General features: G+C 39.8%; 1 protein-coding gene across 1 annotated transcript in view; it reads right to left on the bottom strand.

The window, feature by feature from the left end:
• LOC113049199 (transmembrane protein 8B-like) overlaps positions 1-13,952 on the bottom strand; it is a 126,385-nt gene that overhangs the window by 22,413 nt on the left and 90,020 nt on the right. The window contains exon 7 of the mRNA XM_026211344.1: positions 187-283. Within this exon, the coding sequence (XP_026067129.1) occupies positions 187-283 (97 nt within the window). The remainder of the gene's footprint in view (positions 1-186; positions 284-13,952) is intronic.

Here is a 13,952-nt window from a genome sequence, read left to right as displayed (position 1 = left end):
CTACATACTGTGTGGTGAGATAACTTATTATTAGCCTATTATTACTGTTATTTATATTTGATAGTAAAAAAAAGTTTTACTATTATATTTTAGAGTTACTTTTTTTTATTGAAATTGAAAACAATATTTAAAAATGTGATGCTAAAGATACTTTACAGACTACATATGGCGTAATGAGGTTCCTACCAGATTCACATGAGACTGACGTGTTGTCGTGAAGGGACAGCGGCATCCCATGATTCAGGCAGCCAAAGATTGTAATATTCTCTCCTCTCACTGAAGACTGGAGGAGAAAAAAAAGACAAAGTAGGTTTGAATCCTGTTAAAGATAAGTGAACATCAAAGTTAATTAACAAGTTACTTTGAAACACAGACAGTGGGTGACACAAAGCGGGTCAAACAAGGGTTTGGCAGGCAAAGGAGAAGGCTGTGATTTAACTGTTGGAGATGTGATAATTTCATAGAAATATCAAAGGAAAAGAGGTTCTTTGTAGATGAGCGAAAGGCCAATCATCTCCCACAGCAAGCCCCTTATCCACAGACATCTGAAAATAAAGACGTTCGCCCTTGTCTTTCACCCCGTTCATAAATAATACAGAGAGGCCTGATGAATAAGCGAATCCAGAGCACGAGGCAAATTAGTGATCTCTCGCACAAATTGTGGGAGAGAGAGGGGAAAAATAACACTTTGAAGCAAAGTATCATGTTCACTGACTAGTTATTCACTATCTGAGTTATTCATTACATTTTATGACAGCAAGCAGTCGGATAGCAATGATAGGCTAATAATTCAATAACATGTCATGTTCTTGGTGCTATCTGAACCCTAATGAAACCATATACATGCATGCCCCATGCGTGGGGGCTCCAAAAACTCAACCTTTACTCTTTAATCTGGATAGTGCTCAAGAGTCTGAATGTTTCAAATGTATTACAGACGTAAAGTGCAATTTAAAGAGCTGTTTTTATATTTAAAGATGAAGTGAATAATTTCAGGGTTCACCAAGACTTGTAGAAACAAACAAACTTGTAGAAGCAGGTGGTATTTATTTATTAATTTAGGATATTTATATATTTAATCTGTATATATACACACACATACACTCAAAAAATGCACCATGTAGATTTAAGTAGGCAAATATGTTAAATTTTGAGATTGAATCATTATATGTGGTTTATATGTTTCTGGTGTGTTGAATGTTTCGCGATAATTCTTTAATCCCTAACTTTGGCATACCCAATAAAAAGGAAAAACTAATGTAATTTCTACATGAAAAAGTTAGTTCAGGCAATAATAATAATAATTATAATAAAGAAAATTCAATATTAGTACTCAATTCAAGCTTGTACAAATTAAAGCTTCAATATAAACATTATAAAATTAACTGGAACCAAGTTTTGGAGAGCTGAATGTACATATGGTGACAGACTACACGATATCTATTGTATTATTTACTTAGATGTTTCTAGCACATACACTTTAAAAGCATGGTTTAATTCAATGCTACATTAAGTAAAAATAAAGTAATCCCAAGTAAGCTCTGACTAGATATAAAATAATACCCTAAATGTTACTGTCCAAGCTAAATTTACTTAGGCAAGTAGATTTTACTTAACAATAACAATGACAAAGAGCAGTAGCAGTAAAATTGATTTAAAATGTGTTAGTGCAAATTGTTATGAAGATTTTATTTAAAGGAGGGGTGAAATGTTATTTCATGCATACTGAGTTTTTTACACTGTTAAAGAGTTGGATTCCCATGCTAAACATAGACAAAGTTCCGTATAGCAGAGCACTGAGAGCACAACAGACATTCACTGATCAGAGCGAGAGCGTCGCGAAATGTCACAAAAGAAGTGTGTTTTTGGTTGCTAGGGCAAGACAACCCTGCACAGATTACCAAAAAAAAAAACAGCATTAAGGGACCAGTGGATGGAGTTTATTTTTACAGAGCATCAACGGAGTTGTGCAAGTGTTTTTGTTTGCTCCTTTGGAAGATGCTTGTTTTACAAACAAGGTCCAGTTTGACGCTAAATATTTATATATTTTTGTACTCAAGATTAACAGGATATTGTAACGCTTGCTTGAGCGTTTGTGGGTGTTTTCGGGGCTTTAACTGAATGTTTTGATAAATAAAACCCTCGAATACTGACGAGCTCTTTTTCCCAACTTTATTCTCTATTCACCTACTCCTCTCTCCTCCTCTTCCGCCTCTCGCTCCCATCAGAATAAAAGTCCTCATCACAACAGGAACTTTAACATGGGGCAGTTCTAACACAAAACAAAATTGTTGAATTTTTTTTACTCTTACACTACTTCCCCCTTATGAAAAGAAACGTCCTCGTTTCCTGAAAAACCACAACAAAATCATATATTTGTAACAATGTAAGCTTTCCAGACCTTTGTAAAGCCAACACCAAACACATTCAGGTACAAAAAAAAATACAATCCCAAAGTTTCAACAACAGTAAACTTTTACAACATGCAAATAACTTGAATGTGTTATGTTTCTAACCTCACTTGACATTCTTCCACTGTGTTTTCTATCATACCCTTCAAAATGCCATGAACGTATTAGCAAATGGGAAGGAAAAAAAAACACACAAAAGGAGATAAATAAAGACATTATAATTCCCTATAACGTATTGGAGGACGCACAGAACGTCCTGACCTCGTTGTCATGCCCTCTGCTGGTTTTTCACCAGAGATTTCTACTGGCAATTTAGCTCTAGACCCCTCAGACAGTTCATTCTGAACAGAAGGTAATGTACCATCCCTCTCTTGCACACGTTGAATGGGTCTTACAGACTTGGGCAATGATGAATCTTGAAGAACATAAGGTCTGGACCCTGATAGCGCTGTAAGCGGAGGGCGTCCACTTTGAGGAGATATCAGAACTGGACGTGGTTTAGGGGACCACACAGAGCGGTAAGGTTTTAGCCGATTATAGTGAATCACTTTAGGCTTTGACCTAGGATCAAGCAGATCTAACACTTTATATGTTACTCCAATGTCACCTGTGGATGAATCCAATCTGCTCAAGACCCTATATGGTCCAGTCCATTTTGGAGAGAGTTTGTGTCTTGACATAGCTGGAAGATCAACCCATACAAGATCATCAGGCTGATAAGCTGTATGGCGGATATGGCGGTCATAGTAATGCTTTTGCTGTGCTCCAGCTGACTGGATATTGTCTGCAACAGTGTTGAAAGCAGAACGTAATCGGCCAAGCATAGAATGTACATATTCATTTGGGGTTCCTGGGGAAGCTCTAGAATGTGCTATGGGAACACCCAGAAGAAAATCAGCAGGAAGGCGAGCTTCTCGGCCATGTGCCAAGAAAAAGGGTGTATGTTTGGTCGATGAATGAACACTTGTATTGTAAGCAAATTCAACCTGTTTTAAGTGGTCATCCCATTCTCCCCCTTTGGTATACAGGTACTTTGCAAGCTGATCTTTTATAGATCTATTGGCACGTTCCACCATGCCGTCCGACATAGCATGATATGGGGATGTCCTTGTTTTATGAATCCCAAGTAGGGAGCACAATTCTTTCACCAAGTCAGAGTCAAACTGCCGCCCTTGGTCAGTATGCAAACTCTGGGGCACTCCATGCTGGCCCACATAATCTTCAAACAAACACTTAGCGATGGTCGTTGCACGTTGATCAGCAACTGCATAGAGGTTGAGATATTTTGTAAAGTAGTCCATTACAGCAAGAACATAACGGTTCCCTTTTTGAGTAACAGGCAACTCCGTTAAATCAGCAGCAATTTTCTCAAAAGGCGTGCTTACAATTATGTTTTGCATTGGTGCCTGCTGATGAGGGGTTGGCGGTCTCCTTGATTCACAGGCTTGACATTGAGCACACCATTGTGTAATGTCCCTAGACATGTGGGGCCAAAAACATCTCACCAGAGCACGCTGCAATGTCTTTTGTGCGCTGAAATGTCCAGAAAGTGAGTGACCATGCAAATTCTCAAACACTACTGGCTGCAGCGCAGGTGGAACTACAACCTGCAAGATCTGATCACCTGGTGGTGGTCTAACTTTACGGCAAAGAACAGAATCCACAAAAGTAAGCCTTGGGAACTCTTTCCAGAAATACCTCAGCTCGCTAGCAGTTCTTTTCAAAGTTGCATATGTAGGTCTCTTCTTACTTGATACCCATTCAGCGACAACGCTTAGGACAGGATCAGCTGTCTGAGCCTGCTGTATATCTTCACTACCCATACCCAGGCATGCAACGCTGGAACAGGTAGGGAAAGCAGAATTTGAAGGTTCAAACCCAGAACATTTATCAGAAGAAACAGGCTGCACAGGAGTAGAATATGGTTCGGTGACCTCAGTCTGCATTGAAGTGGTCACTAAATGGACAGACTTGATCTCAGAATTATTAGCAATCTCCCTACTCTCTTTGTCAGGTCTACGAGACATGGCATCTGCGTTGGCATGTTTATGACCATGCCGGTACTCAATAGTCCAGTCATAGAGTTCAATCTCTAGAGCCCACCTTGCTCTGCGACCCGTTGGATCACCATCCAAAACCATTCGCCTAAGACTAAGCAAGGGCTTATGATCTGTGATGATCCGAAAAGAGTGCCCCATGAGGTACTGACGGAAATGGCGAATGGACCAAACGATAGCCCACAACTCCCTGTCATAGGTGGACCATCGTTTCTCTGTAGATGTCAAAACATGACTACCATAAGCGATGACCCTTTCTTTGTTGTCAGCATTCAACTGAGATAGAACACACCCAATGGCTGTGTTAGAAGCATCTGTGAAGAGTAAAAATTCTTTTGAAAAGTCTGGGTAAGAAAGAATTGGAGCACTGGTCAGTGCATGTCGCAGGGAATTGAAAGCTTCCTGTTCTGTCTCAGTCCAAACAAACAACTTCCCTTTCTGAGTTAGAGCATGCAGTGGCTCTGAAATTTGAGCAAAGGAGTGAATGAAACGCCTGTAATATGAGCACAAACCTAAGAAGGCTCGAACTTCTGTAGGACTTCCTGGAATGGGCCAATCCTTGACCTTCAGAATATTTTTCCCATCTGGCTGAAGACCCGCAGATGATACCACATGGCCCAAAAATGTCACTTGTGGTTGAGCAAAAGAGCATTTAGCAGGTTTTAGCTTCAGGTTTGCTGCCCTCAAACGCTGGAAAACCTCTCTCAAGTGCTGTATATGCTCACTGAAACTCTTGCTATAGACAATAATATCGTCTAAATATACAAGACATGTTTTCCAGGACAGGCCATGCAGCACTAACTGCATCAAGTGTTGAAAAGTGGGTGGAGCATTGACAAGGCCCATCGGCATCACTGTAAACTGATACAAAGAGCGACCCGTGGTGAAAGCTGTTTTTGGTTTATCTGCCTCATGAAGCTGCACTTGCCAATATCCGGATGAAAGATCCATAGTACTGAATATAGATGAACCTCTTAGTGCATCCAAGGTGTCATCCATTCTAGGCAATGGATGGGCATCCTTAATGGTGACAGAATTAAGGCCCCTATAATCTACGCAAAAGCGCCAGGTGCCATCTTTTTTCCGAACCATAACGATAGGCGCAGCCCAAGGGCTATGACTGGCTTCCACAATGCCTTTTGCCACCATTTCATCCACATGTGCCTGAATCACCTCCTGCATCTGAGGTGAAGTGCGATATGCACGTTTCTGTATGGGAATTGCATTGTTAGTATTGATTTTGTGCGTGACTATGTTTGTTCTACCAAAGTCTGTAGGGTTCTTACTGAAGACGTCAGAAAACTCATATAACAGTGAATGCAGTTCTTTCACCTGAGAATCAGAGAGACCCCCCTTTTGAACTTCAAATTGAAGAGGTGATACCTGTGTAGAAGGGGCAGACACAGTACATACAACATCAGAGTGCTCAACAACATCATCTGAGCTTATTGGAGTAAACTCCCCCAGTTGCATACCTGGTTGTAGTACAAAAGGGCTGTTAGTTGGATTCATGAGCCGCACTACAGTTTGACAGTTTTCAGCCATTGTAAGGCTTCGTGCAACTGCAATACCATCCAACTTAAATAGATATGGCTCAAACAACCCACAGTAGCCATCTGCTAAACCTGCATGAACAGCAGAGGGGATAAGTTGTGCTATACAGTGCATCTCACATTGGGCAGGAATGGTAGTTGTCACAGTAATTTGAGCTGTACAATGTACAGGGGTAAGTTGAGATTTGCTTAACAGTGGTAAAGTTTGGTCATATAGGCAACACATACTTTTACCCACATTCAAGACCACTTGGTGCTTCTGGAGAAAATCCCAACCAAGTATGATACCCTGATTCACATTTCTGATGACGTGCATGTCATGCTGTAATGTCAATGTACCTAATCTGAGGTTAACATTCACAGTTCCCAGAGTATCTAAATTCTGACCAGTTACAGATTTTGACAGAATGAATGTACTCTTTAGTGGTCTTTTACGCAAATAAGGGATTGCCATACGGGTAGTTTCATTAATGAATGAAATACTAGACCCAGTGTCTATCATGATGTGCATGTCAGTACCTTCAACAATACCACTGATGTGTGCTGTACTAGTGTCTGTCATGTCCGCAACAGGAAAACATCCATTCTCAGGATGTCTGGTGTCTGTCATCTGCTCGGTGTCACTTGGGGCTGGTGATGAAATAGCTGATGTGTGCCCCGCCGCATCAGCTAACGGAAGTTTCCCTGACGATAGGTGCGACGATCCAGGTAGACATCACATGAACCACTCTGATGATCCAGGCTGTGCTGCTGAGGTCTGTAATGATGGTCCTGGTAGTCGTCAAAGGTGACACGCCTGTGATGAGGGCTTGGACTGCGTCGCTGTAATGACGAGTTGTTGGAAGCCATGGTGTCACGACGTTGTCCCTGTCTGTAATCCACGTAGTGGTCAGTGCCGGCTGCAGTGGAGTATTTTGGAGAATAGTAATCCTCGAACCTCTCCCTGCGATGCGGTGATAAGTCCATTCTGTCATTATGCTGGTATGTGTCGTCCTGTTGTCTGTAAAGGTCTCTGCGACGGCTGGGAGATCTTCTGTAGATGCCAGGTGATGGAGGACGTGTCTCAGGATGTTTGGTTGATAAACGATCATACGATGCACTCCATTCCGTGGCATATCTTGTTGGACTAACATGCCTCGTTGAACTATGACGATGTGGTGATGGGGTTTGATGAGATCGGCTGCGATGATCATGCAGCTGAAGTTTCAATGCTGAGACATCCTTACTTAAATCCTTGACCGTGTTTGTAAGATCAACAACGGCTTGCTTCAAAAAAAGAGTGTCAGAGTCAGAAATAACATTCACTGTCTGTGCTATCGAATTCTCTCTTACTGTAGATGAAACTGGCTGTACTAATTTGGCTGCTGTACGTGCCCGTTCAGCTTGGGTAGCGACTTGGAAGGCGTCTTTGAACGTTTTCACTCCCCTCTCATGGCACTTGATCTGGAGTTCTTGATCCAAACCCGCCAGAAATCGTGATAGTTTCATGTATTCAGAGGCATTCTGTTCGAAATCAGGAAAAGCTTCTTTGACCAGTCTACATATGTCTGCTGCATACACTTCCATTGGTTCATTAGGCAATTTATGTCGTGAATTTGGAAATGTTTGAAATGATGCTATGACATCCTTCTGGCCAAACGCCTCTTGTAATTCTTTTTTCGCTGCTTTAAACGAGTGCTGAATTTCAGATGGAAAATTGTCCCAAACAATGAATAGTTCAGGTGGCAGTCTAGTAGGCAACTCTGCTGCTAACACCGCATCCAAATCAACACCGCTATCTTTATAGCGAGCCTCTTGAATCACCTCATAACGACGAGCCCACAGCTGAAAGGACTCAGTGCCGTCGTTGCGAAATGGCGGCGGTAAAGGAATGTCTTTTGGGGAAGTTTGTGCACGGCGCGGCCGCGAGGTATGAGCACTGTTCTCCCGCGGCGCTTGGGCTTCCTCGTCTGACATCTCTTTAGTTTATTAACGGCACACCGAACTTCACGGAGTCCCGCTGGTATCACACAGATGTCCACACCGCGCTCGTGCAAGGCGCCGGCGAAAACAAAGCATAAATAAAAAGAAACTCGAATATCCGACGAAACCACCGCTGCCACCAGTGTAACGCTTGCTTGAGCGTTTGTGGGTGTTTTCGGGGCTTTAACTGAATGTTTTGATAAATAAAACCCTCGAATACTGACGAGCTCTTTTTCCCAACTTTATTCTCTATTTACCTACTCCTCTCTCCTCCTCTTCCGCCTCTCGCTCCCATCAGAATAAAAGTCCTCATCACAACAGGAACTTTAACATGGGGCAGTTCTAACACAAAACAAAATTGTTGAATTTTTTTTACTCTTACAATATTGAGTGAAAACGAGCATTTCACCACCCCTTTAAATGTATTTAAATTTCTGGCTAATAACTTATATTGACAATGGGACAATCAAACCACTCTGTAAAGTTGTCTCAAGCACATCCCAAAGACTTCTGAACTGGATTCCCAATGCGGTGGTCAATTCATAGAAGTAAATGATTCCTCATGTGACGTGACATACAGCCAAGTGTGGTGACCCATACTCAGAATCTGTGCTCTGCATTTAACCCATGCAAAATGCACACACACCCAGAGCAGTGGGCAGCCATTTATGCTGCAGAGCCCAGAGAGCAGTTAGGGGTTCAATGCCCCTCAAGGGCACCCAAGTCGTGGTATTGCTGGCCCGAGACTCAAACTCACAACCCTAGGGTTAGGAGTCAAACTATCTAACCACTATGCCACGACTTCCCCATGCTTAATAAACAACTATTTCACAAGACCAATGGTATTGTCATCCTGGAATATGACATGGTTATTTAAGAGGTGAAAAGCTATGTCCTTTAGGGCTAAAAGAATCACTGCAAAACAACTTGCCGGAAACATGTTATTTGCAATAATGAGCCAATCCTATTCTTAAACTCTTCAGTATTTGCTTTTTTAAATACAAATGGCCAGGCAGTGTATATACAGTGAAACACATTATCTATACATATTCTAATTTCAAATTAATTCATACAAAATAACAATGCCCTGAGAATTTCGATGCTGCTCACATTTGGGAAGTCGTGGCCTAATGGTTAGGGAGTTGGACTTGTAATCCAAAGGCTGTGAATTCGAGTCTAGGCCAGCAGGAATTGTAGGTGGGGGGAGTGAATGTACAGTGCTCTCTCCAATCTCAATATCACTACTGAGCTGTAAATGGCTGCTCACTGCTCCGGTTGTGTATTCATGGTGTGTGTGTTCACTGTTGGGTGTGTGCACTTTGGATGGGTTAAATGCAGAGCATGAATTCTGAGTATGGGTCACCATACTTGGCTGTATGCCACGTCTCTTTCTTCTTATATCCATTGTGTCTGATTTAGCAAGCTTTAGTCATCCATCATTGTGAATCTCTGACATTGTCTATTCTTGCATAAGGCCTGACAGCTGTTGAAAATAGAAAATGAAGAATAAGAGCCACTTTCTGTGACATAGGACTGTCTGCAACCATGTAATCTAAATGAACCAAGAGCGTCTCAATCACAGGCTTTTATCGAGCCAATGTTTTTAGTAATCAGTACAACAGCAACTGAAATTTCCTGGCTTCTCTTTTGCTCGATATTCTGCATGGAGTGCTTTAATGTCAATGCTGTGCCAAGCACCTGTGTTGAGCTGGCCTCAGACCAGACCCCAATCAGGGATGTCAGTTTTTAACAATGACGGATGACCACCTGGGTTCACTCAAGGCAGCTCTTGGCTGTCATTCAAGACGGTTTAAAAATTAACAGCCTCCTAAGTTTCCTCCATGCATTTCAAAACTAGTGACCACAATATGGTTTCCACATCTGCTGTCAAATGTAGAAGCCACATCTACCACAGAATTGGCATTCAGTAGACAGGGCAACACCTGATGAGTAGAAAGAATTGATTGCAACAGTAGGAGAAGCAATGATGAGCGGTGTTTGCTGTTAAGAATTAATATTCTGCCAACAACTGCAATAGAATGCATTTTTTTTTTCATTATATGGATTCTGGCCATTTGTAAATGTACTTGTTGATCTTTATTGATAATTTATTTTGTGTTATGAGGTACATCCACGTGAAATGCATTATCTAAAACGAAAAACAATTGTAAGTGTTCAATTTGTCGGTTGTTATTTGGATGAAGGCAGATCTGAATGAGAAGTCTGTTGTTTACTTGGTATGATATTTTGATTAAAAATTACAAGCCAACAAAAAGTTAAATTAAACATGCATGGATGAATTGTTTGCACAAGGTCATTAAGATGCATTTAGCAAATAGATACAGTAAATGTTCGTTTCATACTAGTCTAGAAACACTAATTCTTTTAGAAATGAAATATTTATGAGTCACTGCATCATACACATTGGTTCATTTAGAAAAAATAAATGTTTTTTTGTTGAGTAACAAAACACTATTAATGATTTTCGCTCATAGACATACAACAGCTATGCCGTGACTTTATCTGAAACTATTTTTATTGGCAGAGCAAAAACAGACAAAGTAACTAGCAATATAGGTCTAAAATGTAAGTTACTTGGTATTTAATTTCCTGTTTATTAAACTGCTGTATAAAGACAATGTCACCCTGACAATTGTGTTGTTTTCTCAAATATCAGCACCCTTGTGATAATGCATGAATATATAAATTAAAAATATACAAACCATCAAAATAAACAGAAAATCAAGTAGCACATTTTATTAGATTGACTGTTTAACACTGGCCAAACTGAAAGCATTTAATGCTGCCAGAGTAAAATGGCTGAATTACATCTAATTTAGGGAAGCACAGAGAGCTTAATAAATCGAAGAACAAGAAAGGAACAATGACACAGAGAAAGGAAGGAAATCGAGGTAAATCAGATAAAAACACTCTGTGTCTCTGCTCTCCTTTAAAGCTGATGGGGTCCAGTTATTTCGGTCTGTTTCAGATCTTTTCATGTGACAGTACTCTGACCTTTTTCAGCGTTTCATCTTTAGTCAATGGAGTATAAAAAGAAAAACTGCAAAGTCTTTCAACTGCAGTGCTATCAGAATCAGACTGGCTTCCCAAAGCACTAAGAAAGATATTAGTCGCACGCAAGTACTTAATCTCTATGGCAAGTATCCCAATAGCGCTGTTATCTAAGCGGTGCGTGAAAATGTTAGTAAATTAATAAGAGCCTCTGACAACTCGGAACCCATTTCAACTTGGAACTTTTCCACTTACTTTTCTAGTTTATTAGGGAAAAGGGACACATAATGCATCTTCATTATTGCAAAGATATAGTACAATATAATCTAGAATAAAAAAGCGTAGGTTAAAAAATGGCTTTTTAAAGCAATAATGTACAGTCTGTGCATGTCAAGGGTTTCAATTTTAACATAATTACAAAAGGCTATAAATTTGCATCGGACTTCAGTAAAAATGTAATTTAATAAAATTCTTTAAAACATGAGATTTGAGAAAGCATCGCCTATATGAGCACACACACATACGTAGAGTACAACCTACATATTAAGTGTCCAACATACATAAACTGCTACTTAATCAGTCTACATGTTGGTTATCATTCCATTGTAAAATAAGAAGTTAAGATAATTCAAAGTTTAATTTGTATCATTATCTGTATATATTTTTCCTGTACTGAATTTTTACTGAAATGCTATCCAATTCACATTCGGTTTGCAATATTATAGCATTACTTACTAATTACAAATGCTATTTTGTTTGTCCACCTGACACTGAAATTTTTTGTTTGTCAGGCTTTGTTTTTAAAATGTCTTGAGGGACCTTACTTGAAGGACGCAATTACCTCGTGAGCAACGAGCACTTTGCTCCTGCAGAAATCACTTAAAACCTGACAGCAGGCCTGAGTCCTGCTTGACCTCACACTGTCCATGAGAGCCACTCAGAGCACCCGGAGGGGGAACAATTTAACTTACACACACGCACACACACACACACGCACACAGACTCACAGATTCACCTTCACAAAAGGTGGGCTTCCTCACGCACAAACATACTTTACACACTTTTCTATCCTCTGGCCTATACTGAAGCTCATTAGCCCAGCACATAGGCTCAGCAATCACCTCTTGGCTTTCTGTCATCCGTACATGTCTGCTTGAGGACAAACTGAACGAACTCTGTGTATCATTTAAAAGCTTTTTTTTTTCTATCCATGAAATGTATCCACAAATAAATTAAGCAGCACAGCTGAATTCAACATTGGTGATGATAATTATGTTTTTTGAGCACCAAACCAGCAGAATAGACTGATTTCTTTCACACTGAAGACTGGAGTAATGGTTGCAATTTTTATTTTATTTTTTATAATGCTTTAAGTGGTTCATTAAAAAAAAAATAAAAAAAAAATATTGGAAGACCACAAATCTGGTCTGGAGATTTTTCAGAACCATTCCAGTCAGCCAAATATCACAACAACACTCTGAATGGTTTTAGTGGCTCCCAGTGGGCAGTATAACATAACAAGAGTACTAGTGAATGCAGTAGCTGTCATAGCAGCTTCAGTGCTCGACCCCTAATGATGAAGTAATGGCTGATCCTCATGTCAGGATCTGCTCAAAATGGCAGCTTTTAAAAAGTCTAAAAAAGAGGAATTTTCTTTTAATGAAATGAAAGTGACAATTGCTCAGAGAGCCAAGGAAATCAGCGGCAGCACAAGTGGCATTACAGGCTTGTTTGATGAAATGTCTCAATTTTAAAAACCGATATAATAGCGCTGATGCCCTGTACTGCCGAGATAATGGTTTCAGATATGATGTGCCCTTAGGCACTGCATGGATATTTTCCAAGTTGCTGTGTGTCTGCTCAAGTCTCTAGTCTGGAAGAAGTTGAATATGTGGTCACTCAAATTATATTTGAATCAAATACTAAATTCAGACTTTAATTTCATCAGCAGGCTCAAATTCTCACAACAGCAATATCTGCTAGAACTGTTATTAAATTTCCATAAAAATAAAAAAAAAGCAAAATTAAAAAAATAAGACAGTACTGATTTTTAGTTGTTTTTATAGACCTTAGATGAATGACAATTAGATCAGTTAAATCTCAGTCATTATTGTTATGAGTGTCTCGCTTTTTATCATATTGCACGAGACAGATCTTTCTAGACTAGTTTTTCTTTTCATGTGTCTAGCATAAACACAACTGGGAACACGTTTGGGGTCAGTAAGATTTTTTTTTTTTTTAGTTTATGTTTTTTGAAAGAACCTTCTTATGTTCATAAAGACTATGTTTATTTAATTAAAAATACAGTTAAAAGTTTAGAAAATGTTTTTTTTTTTTTTCTGTGATGGAAAATTATACATTTTCAGATTTTCACCAAAAATTGGTACTATTGGCTTAATCCTATGTAAACGGGTCAAGTGCCACATTCATCCAATCAGTGATACTGATTTGCAAAAATTGAATAACACCTTTAGCCCAGAGTTAATATGTACAGTTCGAAATGTCTGCTTACGAATACCCAGGAGTAATTGTAACCCCTGTAAATAACCCAGGTTTCTGTTTTGGGTTATGAGAATTCCAGCAATACCCCATTTATAATTCCTTGCCAATGTATCACTACTGGTGGTCCTACACTCCTACTCTTTCTATAAATTGTTCAATTCTCACCAAATTTGGCTTCTGCCCTTAAGACCACTCTGACAAAATATAATTGAGTGGATTTTTTTGTATTAAAAAAAAATGCTCTCAAAGCTACAGCTATACTTGGTTGCGCTGACTCAGTGTGGTATTTCTTTTTGGCAAATGTCAAAGTTGTGGCAGTGTGATGTAGTTGTTGCTGGAGATCGGGAGGTTGTTAGTTCAGATCTCACATGTAGTGACTCATTAAGCAGTTTTGTTTTGTTCTTCCCTTTAAGGTTATGTGTTGAGGTGTAGGCATGATTTCCCTTGATGATGTA

Source organism: Carassius auratus, chromosome 30, assembly GCF_003368295.1.
Source record: "Carassius auratus strain Wakin chromosome 30, ASM336829v1, whole genome shotgun sequence".
NCBI lineage: Eukaryota > Metazoa > Chordata > Actinopteri > Cypriniformes > Cyprinidae > Carassius > Carassius auratus.
The sequence above is the reverse complement of the archived record's forward strand: the minus strand, read 5'-3'. Positions and strand labels throughout refer to the sequence as shown.